Raw genomic sequence first — 19,333 nt, 5'->3', positions numbered from 1 at the left:
CTGCTGACTCCTTGATGAGGACTGTCTCACGTTCTCTTGATTTACCCCTCCTGAAGTCCACAATCAGTTCCCTTAGTTTTGGGATTCCATTGAGTGCAAGGTTGTTGTTGTGACACCACTCAACCAGCTGATCTATCTCACTCTTGTCCCCTTCCTCACTGCCGTCTGTGATTCTGTCGACAACCGCAGTGTCATCAGCAAATTTGTAGAAGGCACTTGAATTGTGCCTGGCCACACAGTCAGGGGTGTAGAGTGAGCAGAGAGTGAGCAGAGTATTGGGCTAAGCACGCATCCTTGAGGTGTGCTTGTGTATGTACTGACAGTGGCATTCGGATGAGCAAGTTGAGGATCCAGTTGCAGAGATGGGTACAGAGGCCCAGATTTTGGAGCTTGTTGACCAGCTCTGAAGGTACGATGGTATTGAAAGGTGAGCTGTAGCTGTACGTGTTGCTGTTGTGTAGGTGGTCCAGAGCTGAGTGGAGAACCAGTGATATTGCATCTGCTGTGGAGCAATTGTGGTGGTAGGCAAATTGCAGTGGGTCCAGATCTTTGCTTGGGTATGAGTTAATTCTGGCTATGGCCAACCTCTCCAAGTATTTCATTCCACTGGACGTGACTGCTATTGGATGAGAGTCACTGAGGCAGCTCACTATGCTCTTCTTGGGTGCCAGTATGATACCTTTTCTGTAAGTCAGTTTTAACTTAAAAAAAAAATTTAGACATTCAACACAGTAATAGGCTATTTTGGCCCACAAACCCGTGCCACCCAATTAACCTACACCCCTGGTACGTTTTGAATAGTGGAAGGAAACTGGAGCCCCCGGGGAAAACCCACATAGGCACGGGGAGAACATATAAACTCCTTATAGACGGTGCAGGATTCAAACTCTGGTCCCAATCGCTGGTGGAGTAACTGCATCACGCTAACCACTACACCAGCCGTTCTTCAAATCCCAGCCACATCTGAGTTAATCTTCTCCGAATTCTTTCAATCTTATTGATATCTTTCCTGTAGTTAGATGACCAAATCTGCACACAGTACTTCAATGCCTTATACACCTTTACCATAACACCCCAACTCCTATACTCAATACTTTGATATATGAAGGTCAATGTGCCAAAAGCTCTCCTTATGACCCTAACTACCTGTTGTGATGCCACTTTCTGGGAATTATCTATCTGTATTCCCTGAGCCAGCTGTTCATTCTACCACACTCCTCAGTGGCCTACCATTTACCATGCATGTCCTACCTTGCTTTGACCTTCCAAAATGCAACACCTCACACTTGTCTGCATTAAATTCCATCTGCCATTTTGCAATCCATTTTTATGCCTGGTCCAGATCCCTCTGCAGGCTTTGAAAGCCTGACTCGCTGTCCATTACACCTCTGATCTTTGTGTCATTTGCAAACTTCATGATATAATTTACCACATTACCATCTAGATCATTGATATAGATGACTAAACACCAGCACCAGTCCTCGTTACAGGCCTCCAGTCAGAGAGCCAATCATCCACTACCATCCTTGGTTTCACCCATAAAGCTAATGTCAAATCCAATTGACTTCCTCACCAAGCAATCACGGAGAATGACGAAGCCCAACTATGGGTTCTCAGAGATCTGTTGAATGCTGAAAGTTAGCAATGTTACTCGACCAGTCAGAAATAACCTTGCTTATCTTCTCTGCTTCCACCTTCACTCCATCATCTGCATCTTGTCACTCCCCAAGCTCATTGAGGTGTTTTTTTTTGTTTAAAAAAAAGGACTTATTTCTCAATTTCACAAATATTCCAACCCACTGTATTCTGGCTTTTCAACCAGGACATTAACCAAATCATTCACAGGGCCTTACCACTGACACACCAGTCTTCTCTGCAGGAGAAAGTTGCCCACAATATTAGCCAGCAGGCTGACAGTGGAGATCCATTCCTTTTTCCACTTTAAGAGAATGTTGGCTATATTGTCAAGGATGGAGTTATTACCATGACGACTGAGGACACAACACAGAAACATTATTCCACAGATTCTATGAGCAATTTCTCATGACACTGAAGAAAAACCTGATTCCAATTCAAGGACTGAAACTGTAGACGTGCCCTTGAGGAAACAGAGGCCAAATTTTGGCTATGCTATTGTTACCAATGCACTTTCACAACTCTTGAAGAGAAATTGGTGATTGCAAACCAAGTTGATGCTATCTCCCTTGTTCCATCTGATACATTCACTCTATAAACATCAAACAGAATGATGGGATGATTTACTTGGCAGACTATCAAGACCATTTGGCAGAATGCCTCACTATCAGAACTCACCAACATGTTTTGCTGGCAGTGAGAAGGCCCCTCCCAAGTTAGCCCTTTCCTGCACAGTCGGAGACCCAATCCCAACACATGCTATCCTGCAATGAAGACAAGATATCTTCTACAGGAGCTCTCTCTCTCGAGAGCATCCTGGCCAGCTGCATCACAGGGTGGTACAGTTGCTGCAGAGAAATGGATCGGAGGTCAATCCACAGGATCATAAGAGTGGCAGAGAGGATCACTGGAGTCTCCCTTCCCCCCCTCCCCCCACCAATTGTCCTGATTTACCAAGATTGTTATCTGAAGAGGGTGCACAAAATCATTGAGGACCCCTTCCACCCTGCACACAGCATCTTTCAGCTGCCCCTGTTGGGGAAGAGATACAGGAGGATGAGAGCCAGCACCACCAGGCTGAGGAACAGCTTCTTCCCAGGGGCAGTGAGAATGCTGAACGACCAAAGGAACTGCTCCCACACCATCCAAGACTCTCATATTCATGAAACCATTTTTAATCATTTATTTCTACGTATGAATACTTGTCCTGCATATGTATTATTTGTCTGTATGTGTGTTATGTCTGGTTCAACCAAAACAAAGGCAATGGGCAAGATGAGAGAACACTGAAAGGAGGAGACTAACCTGGAAGGACCTGAGGAATATGGAGTCAAATAGAAGAAGCTTTATCATCAGAGCCGCATCTGATGTCCTGGCCTCTCCCACAAACCTCAATCTGTGTTTGGGAGAGGACCCAGCATGTCCCCTCTGCAGAGTTCCTGCTACCCTCAAGCACATTTTGGTTGGGTGCAATGTCAGTCTCACCCCAGGCCGATGTAACCTGGTGGCACAACCAAGTGCTGAGATGTCTAGCAGTCGAAGGGAAAAAAAAACTTTGAATGCCCTGCTGTCAAACACCCAGAAACCCTCCCATGCCTAATGTCTTTCATTCAGGAAGGAATAAGCCACAGGGCCCACTCCGAGACAGCAGCCCAACTGAACACAGCCACAGGCTGGAAATCGCTTGTAGACCTTAGCCAGTGACTCCTCCTTCCACTGGAAATTGCCAGCACCAACCCGGGTCCAGATCTGGTACTCTGGTCCAGCTCTCAGCAGATCGTCTTCATTATTGAGCTGACGGTTTCTTGGCAGGGTTCCATGGATGAGGCGCAAGAATGAATGACAGAACGTTACACTAATCTTGCCGCAGAAACAGGAGGCTGGAAAGTGTTGTGGGGGGGGGGGGGCGCCTGGAAGAAGTCAGTTGTAGAGGATTTTTAAAATAAAATGGGACAAATTGAAAACCAAAACCTAAGACCAAGCTTCTGAGGGAAGTAGGAATCACAGGGCAGGACCTCAGAAAGGCAATTGAATCCCTCTCCGACTCAGCTGAAATGAGCAGTCACTAGCTCTGTCTGAAAAGGAGGGATCCTCTCTGGGCTCCAAATGACCTAGAGGAGAGACGGAAATGGGACACACATCAGGTCTGATCAGCCGGTGCTGGGGCTGCCTTTGCAGAGGGTGTCTTGTATTTAAAAGGTCGAAACACCCAATGATACCAGGGAATACAACTGAAGACGTGTCCGATACTGGATAATATTTCCCAGCAGTCATCCTCCAATATTGTAATTGAGGAAACCGACCGTACTAACTCAATGACAGAGCCTCAATTTAACCAATACTGAAACATCAGGGATTGTAACACTAGGTCCTATAAATCAATGTGTATATGTGTTATGTCTGGTTGTGTGCCTGCATGTTTTGCACCAAGGACCGGAGAACGCTGTTTCGTCCTTTTGTACTTGTGCAATCACATGACAATAAACTTGACAACTGTCAACCTCTTAGTAGATGGTGTTTTGCAAATAAGGTCTGGAAAAGGATGCAAGGGCCCTTGCTGATGTCTGCCTGAGCAGCTATGCAACAGGTCTCGGTTCTGTAGGCTGTTTCTAGGGGTGCATACTCAGGCAAACATCAAGGACTATTGCATTGGTAGAAGATGCACTTAGGTCCATGTTAATCTTCCAGTACAATGAGATGTCCACAAGGGAATGCTGCCACTTGGCACATTCCAGGCTGCACAAAATAATGCACTGAAGGTTGGTGATGCTATTGCAAAGGTTTTGTGGGGAAGGTTCTGTTACCACTGGACACGAAGGGTGTGTCCATCTAACAACCCTACAAACACCTGAAGGGCATATTATTCAAATAGGCCACAAGTGGCAATACTGCCTTGTACATGGAATATGTCAAGTACTCGCAAGGAGTCTTGGATGTTGTTTCCACATAGGCCTCTTTCAGGTGCATTCTCTGCCAAGAATGGAGCTGCAGAAGCGGGTACTGACCGAAGATTCGCTGTTCAGGTGACAGCCCTGAAAGCGCTGTGCTGTGCACCTGAAAGGGACTGTTCCATGAGAGGCACCTCAGAGCGCACTCTGGATCATGTCAGTGGGGGACATTGGGGCAAGGGCGGCCATGTGGGACGTTGGCGCAGGGGCAGCGGGGAGGGGGGCTGTCGGGTCATGTGGCGGGGAGCTGTCCGGTAGCAGGGAGTTGGGTCGCCGGCTGATAGTCATCAGCCTGCCCCTTAGCAGCCGCTTTCAGCCTGGCTGCATTCAGGTGTGTCGGGGGACTTTGCTGATCCGCAGAGGAGGGTTGGTGAGTGCGCCTTGGAGGCGCGTCAGGCTCTTTCAAGTGGGTACCCCGACAGCCACATAGGGGTAGAATATGTGGCTTTACATCGGGGTATTCTGGCCACCTGAAAGAGCCTATTGATTTGGAGGTTCAGAACCAGAGACCAAGGAGGATGACTTGGATGCCTGGAGCACTCATTCAGTGTTCGAACAAAGAGGTAGGTATCCGTGCAGCAATGAAGGTTGGGAGGCAGTCGCGTTGGTGGAGGTGCTGGGATCCACTGACATGGGTGCTCCTTTTGCTTCTCTTTCTCCTCTTTAGGGGTTGCCAGACACGTGGCTTCACTGTGTTCATTTACAGGCTACCAAAAGTAAACAGATTCTGCATATTTACACCATGACAAAAGGAACCTTGAACTTAGGTGCAACCTTCATGTTACATCCCTGCTGAACATTCTTGGTAATACTCTGGACTAACACTTCCAAACCAAATTTGGTCACGAGCAATCTTACCTCTAATTTTTAGTAGTCAGTGCGCAAAAATCTTATGTTGTGCAAATATTTTTCCTGTGACAAAAGTCTGTGCTCGCTGAATGCTTGTGCGAATGTAAACTTGAAATTGTTTCAAGGGCAGGGGAGATTGGGCATAAGTTAAGGGAAAGGGGGCAAACACTCAAAGAGTGGTGGCAGAATGGAATGATCTTCCAGAGGAAGGGTCCTTTCTGTCATTTAAGAGAAGGTTAGATGTGTACATGGATAAGAGGGGGTTAGAGGGTTATGGGTGGAGAGTGGGAGGGGGGAACTAGTGGAGTTGTTCAAGTGAACCGGCATGGACTCGAAGGGCCGATATGGCCTGCTTCTGCGCTGTAAATTTATATGGTTATAATTTTGCTTTAAGATAATTCATGGTTAATAAAACTGTATCAAATAATAAAACCAACTAACTGATAACAGAAACAGCCAAGCGATTATTTTCAATGTATAATTATTAAATACTACATTATTTTCGCTAACTAACCTTTTCTGTGCAATTTCCATGGTCTGCTGGTTGCAAAACCTGTGCACACGCACACGTGCACAGCTTAGAAGGAACAGCAGTCACAGGTTCGAATGGACTGAACAAATAGGCGACAACTGAAATGAATTTTAGTCTCTGAGAACTCAAAATATATCAAACATTACCATGGCAACCAATGAGCTTTTCTGTCATGGCCAAGGATCCCTTCATGAATATTTGAGGGAAAAAAACCCTCTCGCCCCTTTAAAGTAATTCCAATTTTTTAAACCTGGAACAAACTAAAGAAGTTTGTTTGGTGAACCAATGCCAGCTCCATAAAAAGTGAGGAAGATAAATCTTGGTTCATCAAGCTTAACTTGCCTTTTCTTTCAACTCTGCTCCCTGTCAAGCAGTCAAGATTTGCCTTTTGAAACACTTTCCTATTTCAATGAATTAAGAAGCATGCCTTATGAATATGTATTAATTCTGTATCAGTCAGTCATTGAACTAGTACAAACATTTGAAACTTTCTAAACTTGTTTTTCTCCAAATGCCACACAGGCACTGAGTTGACAATGTATACCTCTCTGCATTAGGATGTTTTCATTGATATTTTGTGCAGAAACAAAAGTTGTGTTGCCGTCAATGAGCAAGATGTGAATTTCAATTCCTTATTGGCATAATTATCACTAAAAATACTCATTGTGTATCCAAAAGTTGCCTTGGTTTCTAAAGAACAGCTTTGTGTACACAATCTTCCCCACCCCAAGTGCAATGGTGGCTACTCCCTGCACAACCACTAGTTTGGCTCACAGTGAACTCTCACGGCAAGGTGTTGCCTTGACATATATTACTGGCAGCAGAAACTCCCCTCCTACCATTCATTTACAGTGCAGGGTAAAATAATTTACTTCTATCCTGAGCCAATAAGATAACAGAAAAAAAGTTTTCTCTTTCACAATAAGAAATAAAAGACTTACAAATCAGTGATTTTTTACTTCATGACAAGAAGCACTTCAGATGTTTGCTAGTCCATAAAATGACATTCCATGGCATAGGTAAAGCTAGTTACTTTCTCAATTCATACTTCAATTCAAATCTAGTTTGAAAGTTCAAACATGACTTAAAAAAACTTTTAGTTAAAACATTATCAAGTAAGCACGATTTGGTAAGAATATATTGATCTACCTCATATAAGATTGTGTCTGATTCATTCAATACTATTTTAGATTTCTTTCTGATTCAGTCTTCCAAAATTGAGGACACATACCTGAATTAACCCACACTGTTTGGGGCAAGCCTGCTGAAGCCCTTGCCTGGTTCCACATTTTGCTGTAGTTTCCAGCAGAGTTTTGTTGAATAATCTGCTTTCTCCCTTTTGCTGAAACTAATTAACCTGAGAAGCTACATGCTTTGTGCTCCTCTCCTCGCATGGATTCACTCGACTCCCTTTGCAAGGCTCCTCTTTTAAGTGTTCAGGCAGAACTGGAATAATCAGTCACGTGACTCATGTTACTACATAGTTCTGGCCTCTTTTATTATCAGCTCCAGGCAGCTCAAAGGAGACTGCTTTTCAGAAATCTGTATTACCGGCAACAATGGGTGTGGGAACTTGCACCACTTAAAGAAAACAAATCTAGTGAAAATAAGCACTCATATTTGGAAAAAAAACTATATTATCTTCCTGCAGTTTAATGTGTTAATAACTTTGAAGACACTTCCCTCCCCCCCCCCCCTTAACTAACTTACTTTCTTGCAAATTTATCTCACAGGAAGGACGTGAACAAAATAAAGAAGCATTTAGACGTTAAACAGACGATTTTGGAGTTTCCTTTGATTTGCTATGTGTGTAGAGAGTTGAAGATTACTGAATAGGCAATCGTACATTATTTTTAAACTTGGCTTCCAGATTTAGTCTCTGTTGGAGAGATGCCAACATCTTGGAAGGAATTGTTTTCTTCGTTCACTCGAGAGACACAGGAATGTATCAGAACCCTCTCCATGTAGCGATGTAGAAAATGCACGACAGTTCTATGAAGTTGAAAGCTTGCTGAAGGTGGGGCATCATTTTACTCTTCTGGGACACTCATTTTTCAAACGACAGAAGTTTTTGGATAATGGTAGACAGAAGTGAAAAAGAACCAAGAGACTGAATGAAGATGGGCAAAGTAGAAGTGAAAATGAATTGTAGAAAGACGTTAGTTTTAAACGAAATCCCAGGATATAAAAGGAAGAAACACACAAAAATAATTGGGTGACAAATACAAGACTCACAGGGTTTGATCTTGCAAAATGTTTGCTCTTCATCCAGGTGGACAGTGCATTTTTTAATCAACTGTTTCATTACGCTCTTAAACAGCTTTGATCCTTTTCTGACTTTCAATATTTAATTACACTGTCAAATCAAGGATAAATTAAGATTATTGTCATCTGATTGTACAAGTACAACCCGACGAAACAGCATTCTCTGGTCCTTGGTGCAAAACACACAGGCACACAACCAGACATAACCCATGTAGGGACAAACAATACATGCAGGACAAGTATTCATATATAATAAAGAAATAAACAAAAAAGCAAGAAGAAGCCCCATTTCTACCCATTTGACCAGTTAAAGCTCAGATATCCTGGCAATTATAGCATTGGTTCCTCTGTTGGCTTTTACTAAAAAACAAAATTCCATTTTGCTCCTACAGCTCTCACCTGGTTCACATGGTGAATACTGAACGCGATCAGGGCCAAGTGGCAGGAATGTGAATGTTCACAGATTTTCATGTGATGGTTCTTCCTTCTTTGGCTTGGCTTCGCGGACGAAGATTTATGGAGGGGTAATGTCAACGTCAGCTGCAGGCTCGTTGGTGGCTGACAAGTCCGATGCGGGACAGGCAGACACGGTTGCAGCGATTGCAAGGGAAAATTGGTGGGTTGGGGTTGGGTGTTGGGTTTTTCCTCCTTTGTCTTTTGTTAGTGAGGTGGGCTCTGCGGTCTTCTTCAAAGGAGGTTGCTGCCCGCCGAACTGTGAGGTGCCAAGATGAACGGTTTGAGGCGAGATCAGCCCACTGGCGGTGGTCAATGTGGCAGGCACCAAGAAATTTCTTTAGGCAGTCCTTGTACCTCTTCTTTGGTGCACCTCTGTCTCGGTGGCCAGTGGAGAGCTAGCCATTGAATACGATCTTGGGAAGGCGACGGTCCTCCATTCTGGAGACGTGACTTACCCAGCGCAGTTGGATCTTCAGCAGCGTGGATTCGATGCCGTCGGCCTCTGCCATCTCGAGTACTTCGATGTTGGTGATGAAGTCGCTCCAATGAATGTTGAGGATGGAGCGGAGACAACGCTGGTGAAAGCGTTCTAATTGAATGCTAAACTATGCTAATTAAATGCTAAATCTGCTCTTCATCACATTGCTACTTGTGAGAGCTTGGTGCCCAGAAACCAGCTGCCATATTTGTTGCATTACAATTGTTATTAAACTTCAAAAGTAGCTCAGTAACTGTTAAAAGGCTTGCAGAGGTCTGGAGATCATAAAAGGACTCATATAAATATCAATTCTTTTTGCCCTATTTGCTGGAATCTGCAAGTCGGTCTACAGAGAATTGCCACCCGGCAGCTGTGCAGAAGCTCGAAAATTTCTTCCCAGAAATAAATATTATTCAGAATAACATTATGTAGAAAGGAAATGAGTGCAAAGCCTTTTCGTATCCTTCATGTCATATTCATACATGCATCGCATTTCTGTACGTTATAACATTAATCCTCTAATTTGCTACGTGGCACTGTTCCCAATAATATTACTCCTCGTCTGGTCTCAGCCCCTCCGTGCCCAGTCATGGAAGGAGCCTTGATTGTGGTCCTTCTCCACACGGGGTGCACCAAACCTCAGTGGGTACTCAGCAAGTACTCCTGTGGACTTCTCTCACTGATATCTCACTGTGCTGGAAGCCCAACAAGTTTCGGGCAGACCAAAGAGCATCTGTCACTGAGTTGATGATCTTGTAGCAGTTCTGGATCTCTCTCTCTGTCCCAGGGAATAGCCCGCAAATCAGAGGGTCCTCTGTCACATTACAGCTGGGAATGAACCATGACAAGAACCTTTGCATCCTTCTCCACCCACTCTTAGCCAATCCACAGCCTGCAGAGGTGGGCAATGGTCGCCACCCCATCATAGGAGCAATGTGCATTATGCAAAATATTCTGGGCTACAGGAAGGATCTAAATGGGAGCACTCTGCTCACTGCCAACCAGGCCCAATACTGGCGCTTAGTGGTAATCACTGGCGATGAGGTATTATGCCAGATGATCTGAACAGTCTGCTCAGGGAACCACCCCACTAGGTCCATTGAGTCCTCATCTCACAGTTTATGAGTACAGAATATGCTGAGGCATGCATGCCAATGTTTCCGCTGCAGGGTCTCTGATCAGAATTGTGCCACTGACCTTAATTTAAAAAGGAGAGAAAAAAGTAAGAATGAGATGGAAAGAGAACAGGTGTTCATGGGATGGGAAAGAGAGCAGGTGTTCATGGGATGGAAGGAGAGCAGGTGTTCATGGGATGGAAAGGAGAGCAGGCATTCATGGGATGGGAAGGAGAGCAGGCGTTCATGGGATGGGAAGGAGAGCAGGTGTTCATGGGATGGGAAGGATAGCAGGCATTCATTGATATGATAAGAGGAAAGGCGAGAATTAATTTTGGCTCTATGAAAGAAGACAGAGGGAAAGGGAAGAGAGAGAGAGAGAGAGAGAGAGAGAGAGAGAGAGAGAGAGAGAGAGAGAGAGCACACGCGTGAGCGAACTAGAGGGAAGCCCATGTCTTTTGAAGAAGGAGGACATTTAGGATATTCTGGAATGGCAGACCTCATCCTGGGAGCAAATGTGAGAGAGACAGAGGAATTGAGAGAAAGAAATGGAATCCTTGCAGGAGTTAGGGTGCGAAGAGGTCATAGTCTGTATTTGAGGTAGATGTAGGATTTGGTAGGTTTGCAGAAAATATCTGCAGAGAGTTCATCTCCTGAGATGGAGACAGAGAGAGAGTGAGAAAGGGAAGAAGGTTGCCAGAGATGGACCAAGTGAATTTGAGGTCGGGGTGGAAGTTAGCAACAAAGTGGATAAAGTTGATGAGCTCATCATGGGCACACCAATGTAATCACTGATGTAACAGAGGAAGAGTTGAGGAGCCTTGCCCTGTGTAGGCTTGCAGAATGGACTGCTCCACATAGCCAACAAAAAGGCAGGCATAGCTGGGGTCAATGCAGGTACCCATGGCGACTCCTTTGATTTGGATATAGTGAAAAGTTATTGAGGGTGAGCACAAGTTCTGCCAGGCTGAGGAGGGTAGTGGAGGTGGACCAGCTGAGTCTGTGGTTGAGAAAGAAATGAAGGGCTTTCACACCCTCAGTATGGGGTTGAAGGTGCATAGGGATTAGACGTCCATAATGAAAATGAGGTGGTCGAGTTCAGGGAACTGGAAGTTGTTGAAGTGATGGAGGGCATGCGAGGTATTGTAGATGTAGGTGGGGAGGGACTGAACCGGGGTGGGGGGGGGGGGGGGTTGAAAACAAATGGAATTACATTAAGATGATAGGGTTAATGCCAATGAATAATGCGGATTTCACAAAGTTTAAGAAGGAATCATCATTTAGATGGCAAACAAGCAATGCGATACCTAGGTATACAACTAAATAATAATCTCGGCCATCTATATAAACTAAATTATCAGCCATTAATGAAAAAATTACAAGACGACTTAGAGCACTGGAAAGACTTACCACTAACACTGATAGGAAGGATAAACTGTATTAAAATGAATATCTTCCCAAGGATATTATACCTATTTCAATCATTACCAATTCACCTAACAGAGAAATTCTTCAAGGAGCTAAAGAAAATAATAAGGAAATTCTTATGGAAAGGGGGGAAACCGAGGATAGCACTAGATAAATTAACAGAATGGTACAAACAAGGAAGCTTACAACTACCAAACTTTAAGAATTATTATAGAGCAGCACAATTAAGATACCTATCAGATTTTTATCAAACAAGGGAAAAACAAGATTGGACCAGATTAGAGCTAGATAAAATAGGGGAGAAGATACCTGAACATATATTATATAAGTGGGATGAAAAATTGGTGCAATGTAGGAATTCACCAGTACTGCACCATCTGCTCAACATTTGGAAGAAGATTCACGTAGAAAGGAATAAAATAAATTATCAACTACCAAAATTAATATTGACACAAAATCAACTAATCCCTTTCACAATAAATAATCTTTCCTTCAGAAAATGGGAGAAAAAAGGGATCAAAAGAATAGAAAATTGTTTTTCGGGAAATAAATTATTATCTTTTGAACAAATGAAGGACAAATATAATATAACTCACAATACAAGGTTTGCATACCACCAACTGAAAACCTACTTGAAGGACAAATTGGGAAACAGTCTGAGGTTACCAGAAGGAAGCAATTTTGAATATGTGATTACAGACACAATGATAATTAAAAAATTTATAACAAACATCTACATCAAACTGCAAGAAAAGGAGAACGAGGAAACAAACTGTAAACCTAAACAAAAATGGGTACAAGATCTAAACATAAAGATAAAGAATGAAATGTGGGAAAAGCTATGCTCCGGAACTATGAGAAATACAATAAACACGAGGTTATGCGTGATACAATATAATTGGTTACACAGGCTATACATCACACCCCAAAAGTTAAATAAATGGGACCCAACAGTATCAGACAGATGTTTTCGCTGTAAAAAGGAAACGGGAGCAACAATTCATGCAATTTGGACATATGAGAAAGTGGAAAAATTTTGGGAAGATCTAAACCAGATATTAGATAAAATCACAAAAAGCAATATACCAAAAAATCCAGAGATCTTCCTTCTAAGTAATATAAGAAATAAATAATTTGGACTCGATTTGGATGGAGCACAAAAAAGATTTATTATGATAGCCCTAGCTGTAGCAAAAAAATGTATTATGTCAACCTGGAAATTAGAAGACAACTTGCGAATACAACAATGGTACATAGAAATGAATAAATGTATTCCATTAGAAAAAAATAACATATAATTTAAGAAATAACATCACAATATTCAAACAAATATGGGAACCGTACATGAAACACAATAGAGAAATCCTACCACGGACCTCCACCACCTAAAATGACAGAAGGAGAAGACAACGAAATGAAGTGACTCAGTATGAAAAAGTAAAAGACAAAAATTTCTTGTTTATTTTTATTAAGTGATGACATTGTTTAACGGGTTTAATGTATCTTATAGATTGAACTTTGAATAAATGGGAAGGGGGGAGAGGGAGGGGGGAAAAAGGGGAGAAAATGACACTGTATATATTCAAGAGAAAAATGCCTATATGTATTTTGGTCAGTATGGTTTATAGTGTGAAAAATAAAAAATTTAAATAAAAAGATGATAGGGTTAAGATGATATCAATTTGGTAAGGCAGGAGCACATGGAAAGAATGAGTCGTCTGGGACAATTGGGTTTGTGGATCTTGGGTAGGAGATAGAGCCAGGCAGTGCAGGGTTGGGAAACAATGAGATTTCTCTTTCCATATGTCTCCTTTCCTCTACCTCCCTGCCCTTTCCCTTCCCTCTCCATTCAGAGAGCTACCCCTTCTCCTATCACCTCAGCTTTTTGTTCTTCTACGTTCTCATCTAATATCCAAGATGGAGAGGGAAGGAAAAGGGCAGGGAGGAGAGGAAAGGAGACATAGGGAAAGAGGTATTGATGAGGCTCTATGGGGCACTGGTGAGACCTCATTTGGAGCACTGTGTGCAGTTTGGGCCCCCTATCTTAGAAAGGATGTGATGTTGTTGGAGAGGGTTCAGAGGAGATTTTCTAGGATGATTCCTGCAATGCAAGGGGTAACGTACGAGGAGTGTTTGGCAGCTCTTGGGTTGTATTCATGGGAGCAGTGTTTCTCAACCTTTTTCTTTCCACTCACATACCATTTTTAGTAATCCCTATGCCATGGTGCTCTGTGATTAGTAAGGGATTGGTTAAGGCGGTATGTGGGTGGAAAGAAAAAGTTTGAAAACTACTTTTTTTAATCATACCTAATTGACTCGTTATGTGCATGGTTTCATAACTCCAAAGGAGATGAGCCAATGACAATTTTTCTCAAGCAAGATATTTCAGTAACAATTGGGTCTAGAGCAGTGGTTCTCAACCTTCCCTTCCCACTCACATACCACCTTAAGCAATCCCTTACTAATCACAGAGCACCAATGGCATAGGGATTACTTAAAGTCGTATGTGAGTGGAAAGAAAAAGGTTGAGAATCACTGCATTGGAGTATAGGAGAATGAGTGGAGATCTCATAGAGGCATTTTACATTTTGAAAGGTTTAGATAGGGTGGATACAGGTAAGATGTTTCCCTTGTTGGGTGAATTGAGGACAAGGGGGTCATAGTCTGAAAATTAGAAGTTATCCATATAAAACAGAGATTAGGAAGAACTTCTTTGGCTAGAGGGTCGTGGATCTGTGGAACTCACTGCCGCACACAGCAGTGGAAACCAGATCACTGGGAGTATTTAAACCAGAAATAGACAAGTATCTCATTAGTGAGGGCATCAAGGGATATGGGGAAAAGGCCAGAAACTGGAACTAGTGTAGAGTAGCTTAGTGTAGATTTACAGAACAGACTCGATGGGCCTAAAGTCCGCCTTCTGTTCCTTTGTCTTGTGATCTTGTGATACACCTATGACTTTCTCACCTGTTAGCTTGTACTCCTCCCCCTGCCCCTTCCTCCTCTCTCCGCACCCCCCCCCCCCCCCCCCCCACCTTTTCATTCAGACATCAGCAAGTCTGACCTGGTGTGAAACCAGAAGATGAGGTTCCTTTTATGCCGGTGAGGAACCCAGTGCTGGTGACTCTCTGCCTCTGGAGTACACTTACTCTTCATTAGGGCACTTTTAACATTAGCTGAAAAGAAATTGAATAAGTACTTGAAAGGGACATTTTGCAGGGCTATAAAGAATGCACTAATGAAGAGGACTAGTGGACAGTTCTTCAAATAGTTGTCATAGATCAACGCACTGAGTGATGTGAAGCAATGTAAAGAGCCTACATTTTTCAACAGAGAATGGACACTAATTCTTGGTGCTCTTCTTCAGCTCTTCAGCGAATAACAGAAACTATGGTCATTTCTGTGACAAAAATTGGTGCATTTGTATTTCTGTGAGGCAAGGGAATCACATGGCTTGGCCATCAGATATCCCTGAGTGTAGTTACGGGCTCATTAGACAATACGATTGTACAGCACAGGAACAGGCCCATTGGTCGCCTGCGTCTGCACTGACCATGATGCAAATCTGAACTCTTCTCATGCGCCTCCACGTGGTCTACATTCCTTCTTTCCCTGCCTGTTCATGTTTCTATCTAAATGCCTCTTTAACATCATTAGTGCTTTTACAATCTCCTCTTGCAAAACTTCCAGGCATTTGCCACTCTGTTAAAAAAATCTTGACCAGTAAATCATTTAAACCTATGGCATCTGGTATTTAGGACAAAGAAAGCTACTACACAGAAACAATCCTTCGGCCCATCTAGTCTGTGCCAAAGCATTTATTCCATCTAGTCCTATTGACCTGCACCCAGACCATAACCCTCCACATCCTTTCCCATCCATGTACCTAGCTAAGCTATCCTTAAATGTTAAAATTAAACCCACGTCCACCACCTCCACTGTCAGCTCGTTCCATAATCTCACCACCCTCTGTGTGAAGAAGTTCCCCCTAATGCTTTCCTTACACCTTTCACCTTTCTTGTTACACCCAAACTCGGTGGAAATGGCATTTTGCATTTACCTTATCTAAACCTGTCATAACTTTGTACATTAAATCTCCCCTCAATCTCCGATGCTCCAGGGAATACAGTCCTAACCTATTCAATCTTTCCCTTTAACTCAGCTCTTCAAATCTCAGCAACGTCCTTGTCATTTTTCTCTGCACTCTTTCAATTTCAATGTGGTAAAAATGACTGACTCTGCTTGTCATAATTTTATTTTATGGTTGGGAACATTGGCCTGGGAGCAGATGCTAACATTGATTCACTTATCCTGCTGTGGATTTGAAGGATTTTGTGGAGTCAGCTTTGGTTTGATCTCAACTGCTTGGAGTTGCTGGTGTTGGGTCATCCATGGAAGCGTACACAAAGGTTAACATGAGTTTCATCCTGCGGGTTTAAGGTCTTGCTCATCAAAATATTGACGCACTTATAGTAATTGGCAGCTGTCTTCCTTGTGATGGCATCAATACCCTTGAATATTTGTCATTTCTACCCTAGGGAAAAGCCATGATTTATTGACCTTACAAACTTTAATCAGTTTGCCCTCAGCCTCTGATCCTCAAAGATGAAAAAAATTTTCTTGAGCTTCGATTTTGTAGCTGCCACAAGTGGAATGGTTAAGTACAGCAGTCTGCACCCCTGCTATTACAGCGCCAGCAAACCGGGATCAAATCTAGCGCCCTCTGTAAGGAGTTTGCATGTACTCCCTGTGGCTGCATGGGTTTCCTCTGGATGCAGACGTACAGAGCTAGTAGGTTAATTGGTCACATGGGTGCATTAGGGTGGCAGAGTTTCATGGGCCAAAAGGGGCCTGTTACTGTTTTGCTAAATTTAAAATAATACATTTTCAAACTTTGGGAGTTTAAGGTAATTCAGAACCTTGCATATTGATTATATGTTGTGTTGCACTAGTCCTATAACAGCTGTTCTCAACCTCTTTCCCACTCACCTACCATCTTTAGTAATCCCTTACTAACCAACATAGAGAAATTCTGCTACTTGGGCTCCACCATGACAACAATGAACTCACTCCATGCAGAACTGGACACACGCCTGGGAAAAGCATCCACTACCTTTGGACGCCTCCATGCCCGCATGTGGGATGACTGCCACCTCTCCACCAAGTTGAAGTTTCAAGTCTACGAGGCCTGCGTGCTGAGTACTCTTCTCAACGACTGTGAATCCTGGGTCACATACAGAAAGCAAGAACACCGCCTTAATGCATTCCACTTCCGCTGCCTCAATCCATCCTAGGCTACTCATGGCACGATAGAGTCACAAACGCCCAAGTCCTGGAGAAGACTGGAAGTACGGACCTCTACTCAACCATCCGCGCTCGCCACCTGAGGTGGGCTGGCCACATTGTCTGCATGGAGGATGGCCGATTGCCCAAAGATGTCCTCTATGGTGGGCTACCAGATGCTCCCTGCCCCATTGGCAGCCCACGTCTTCACTATAAAGACGTAATCAAGCACGATCTCCAATCATTCCATGTCAACCATACTGACTGGGAAAAAAAATTGCTCTGCATGGCGTTCTGCGATTTGCAGTGGCACATCACAATGTGCCAAGAACTACAAAAAGTTCTGTGAGGGCAAGTGTTCATCTTCGCTTGCGAAGGGATGAACCATGATGGATGATGACTAACCACAGAGCACCTATGGCATAGGTTGGAAAAGGCAGAAAGCACAGATTTGTGAAAGGCTCATCAATAAGTGAAACTGATTGAACTCCTCGATGAACCGATGGAGATAATGTGTGTTTTATTCTTACAAAGTAACTCACAAGGCAGTTTATAGAAGACAACTGGAAAATCTGAGTGCGTGATAAATGTAGGGTCAGTAGTAACTAATTTGGTTGTTAATTGGGTTAGGGTTAGGAGGCAGAATCAAAACCAACAAATGTTTCTTTGACTGAAGAGAAATATGAACTGGGAATCACCCAGAGGTTATTATTAGAACCTTTGCCTTTACTATTGTACGCATATAGCCAAGAATTAGTCATGGGGAGAAAAAAAATTGCAGCTCGCATTGGCATGAAACGTGACAATGTAGTAAATTCAAATTTCTGGTTGGTCTTCACCTGGAGTATTGAGCACTTTTCTGGGCGCCATATTCAGGATCTGGAGACAGTAAAGAGGAAGTTTACCTAAGATGAGAGTTTTCGTGAATCTGGAGGGAGGGGGGGGGTTGGTATTGATCTCCCAAAAACTAAGAATACTAAATGCTGCCTATTAACTGCAGTGCGTTTTGTTTGCCAAATGCTCTGCACTTACTCACCTGGAGTTCTCTCGCAGCATTTTCCACATCCACAAGCTACTCCATCAAGACAGGAGCACTTCTTAACTTGGAAAGATCCTCCATTGTCAGTATAAACCCTGAAACTGTCTCCCCAATGGCACAGTGCCAGTGACTTCACCGAAAGGACTGCCACTGTTCAAAAAGGCAGACCACTGCCCCTTCTCAAGGGCCACTGGAGATGGGCAATAATGGAACACTACAGCACAGTACAGACCCATTGGCTCTTAATGTTGTGCTCACCCATATATTCCTTAAAAAAAAGTTCTAGACCCTCCCTACCCTCTATTTTTCTTCCATCTATGTGTCTGACTAAGAGTCTCTTAAATTCCCTTAATGTTTGAGCCTCCACCACCATCCCTGGCAAGGCATTCCAGTCACCCACAACCCTCTGTGTAAAAAACGTATCCCTGATGTTTTCCCTAAATTTATCTCCCTTCATTTTATACATATGTCCTCTGGTGTTTGCTGTTCCTGCCCTGGGAAAAAGGCGCTCGATGTCCACCCTATCTATGCCTCTCATAATCTTGTAGACCTCTATTAATCCTCCTCTCATCCTTCTACACTCCAAAGCAGGTTGGACAAGGGAGAGGCTGTGGATGATGTGTATTTGGATTTTCAAAAGGCCTTCGATAAGGTGCCGCATAAGAGGCTGCTTAATAAGATGAGAGTCCATGAAATTATCGGAAAAATATTAGATTGGGTCGAGCATTGGCTGATTGGCACAAAGCAAAGAGTGGGAATAAAGGTAGGTTGCCTGTTACTAGTGCAGTTCCGCAAGGGTCGGTGTTGGGGCCGTTTCTTTTTTGTGTGTCTATTGATGATTTAGATTGTGGATTAAATGGTTTTGTGGCAAAGTTTGCAGATGACACCAAGATAGATGGTAGAGTACAAAGTGTAGAAGAAATCGAAAACATGCAGCGAGACTTGGACAGGTTAGGAGAATGGGTAAAGAAATGGCAGATGCAATATAATGTTGAGAAATGTACGGTTGTGCATTTTGGTTGAGGAAATAAATGGTTGGATTATTATTTGGATGGGGAGAAAATTCAAACCTCAGAAGAACAAAGAGTCTTGGGGGTCCTCGTCCAGGATAACCTAAAAGTTGACCGTCAGGTTGGATCGGCAGTAAAGAAGGCAAATGCTATATTGGCATTCGTTTCAAAGGGGATTGTGTATAAGAAGAAAGAGGGGTTGATGAGACTATATGGGGCACTGGTGAGACCTCATTTGGAGTATTGTCTGCTGTTTTTGGCCCCATATCTTAGAAAGAATATAGCAAGGTTGGAG

General features: G+C 43.3%; 1 protein-coding gene across 17 annotated transcripts in view; it reads right to left on the bottom strand.

The window, feature by feature from the left end:
- LOC138764132 (protein FAM107B-like) overlaps window positions 1-19,333 on the bottom strand; it is a 196,789-nt gene that overhangs the window by 44,067 nt on the left and 133,389 nt on the right. The window contains exon 1 of one of the 17 annotated variants that reach the window (XM_069939566.1): window positions 16,820-16,930. The exons of 11 other annotated variants lie outside the window; for them this stretch is intronic. In XM_069939566.1, the coding sequence (XP_069795667.1) occupies window positions 16,820-16,835 (16 nt within the window). In that variant the 5' untranslated portion in view covers window positions 16,836-16,930. Of the gene's footprint in view, window positions 1-1,853; window positions 1,946-2,940; window positions 3,734-7,195; window positions 7,406-16,819; window positions 16,931-19,333 lie in introns of those variants that run through there. 5 more of the 17 variants (XM_069939574.1, XM_069939565.1, XM_069939576.1 and 2 more) reach the window with 5 other exon arrangements.

The sequence above is a fragment of the Narcine bancroftii genome, chromosome 5 (genome assembly GCF_036971445.1).
Source record: "Narcine bancroftii isolate sNarBan1 chromosome 5, sNarBan1.hap1, whole genome shotgun sequence".
Taxonomy (NCBI): Eukaryota; Metazoa; Chordata; class Chondrichthyes; order Torpediniformes; family Narcinidae; genus Narcine; species Narcine bancroftii.
The sequence above is the reverse complement of the archived record's forward strand: the minus strand, read 5'-3'. Positions and strand labels throughout refer to the sequence as shown.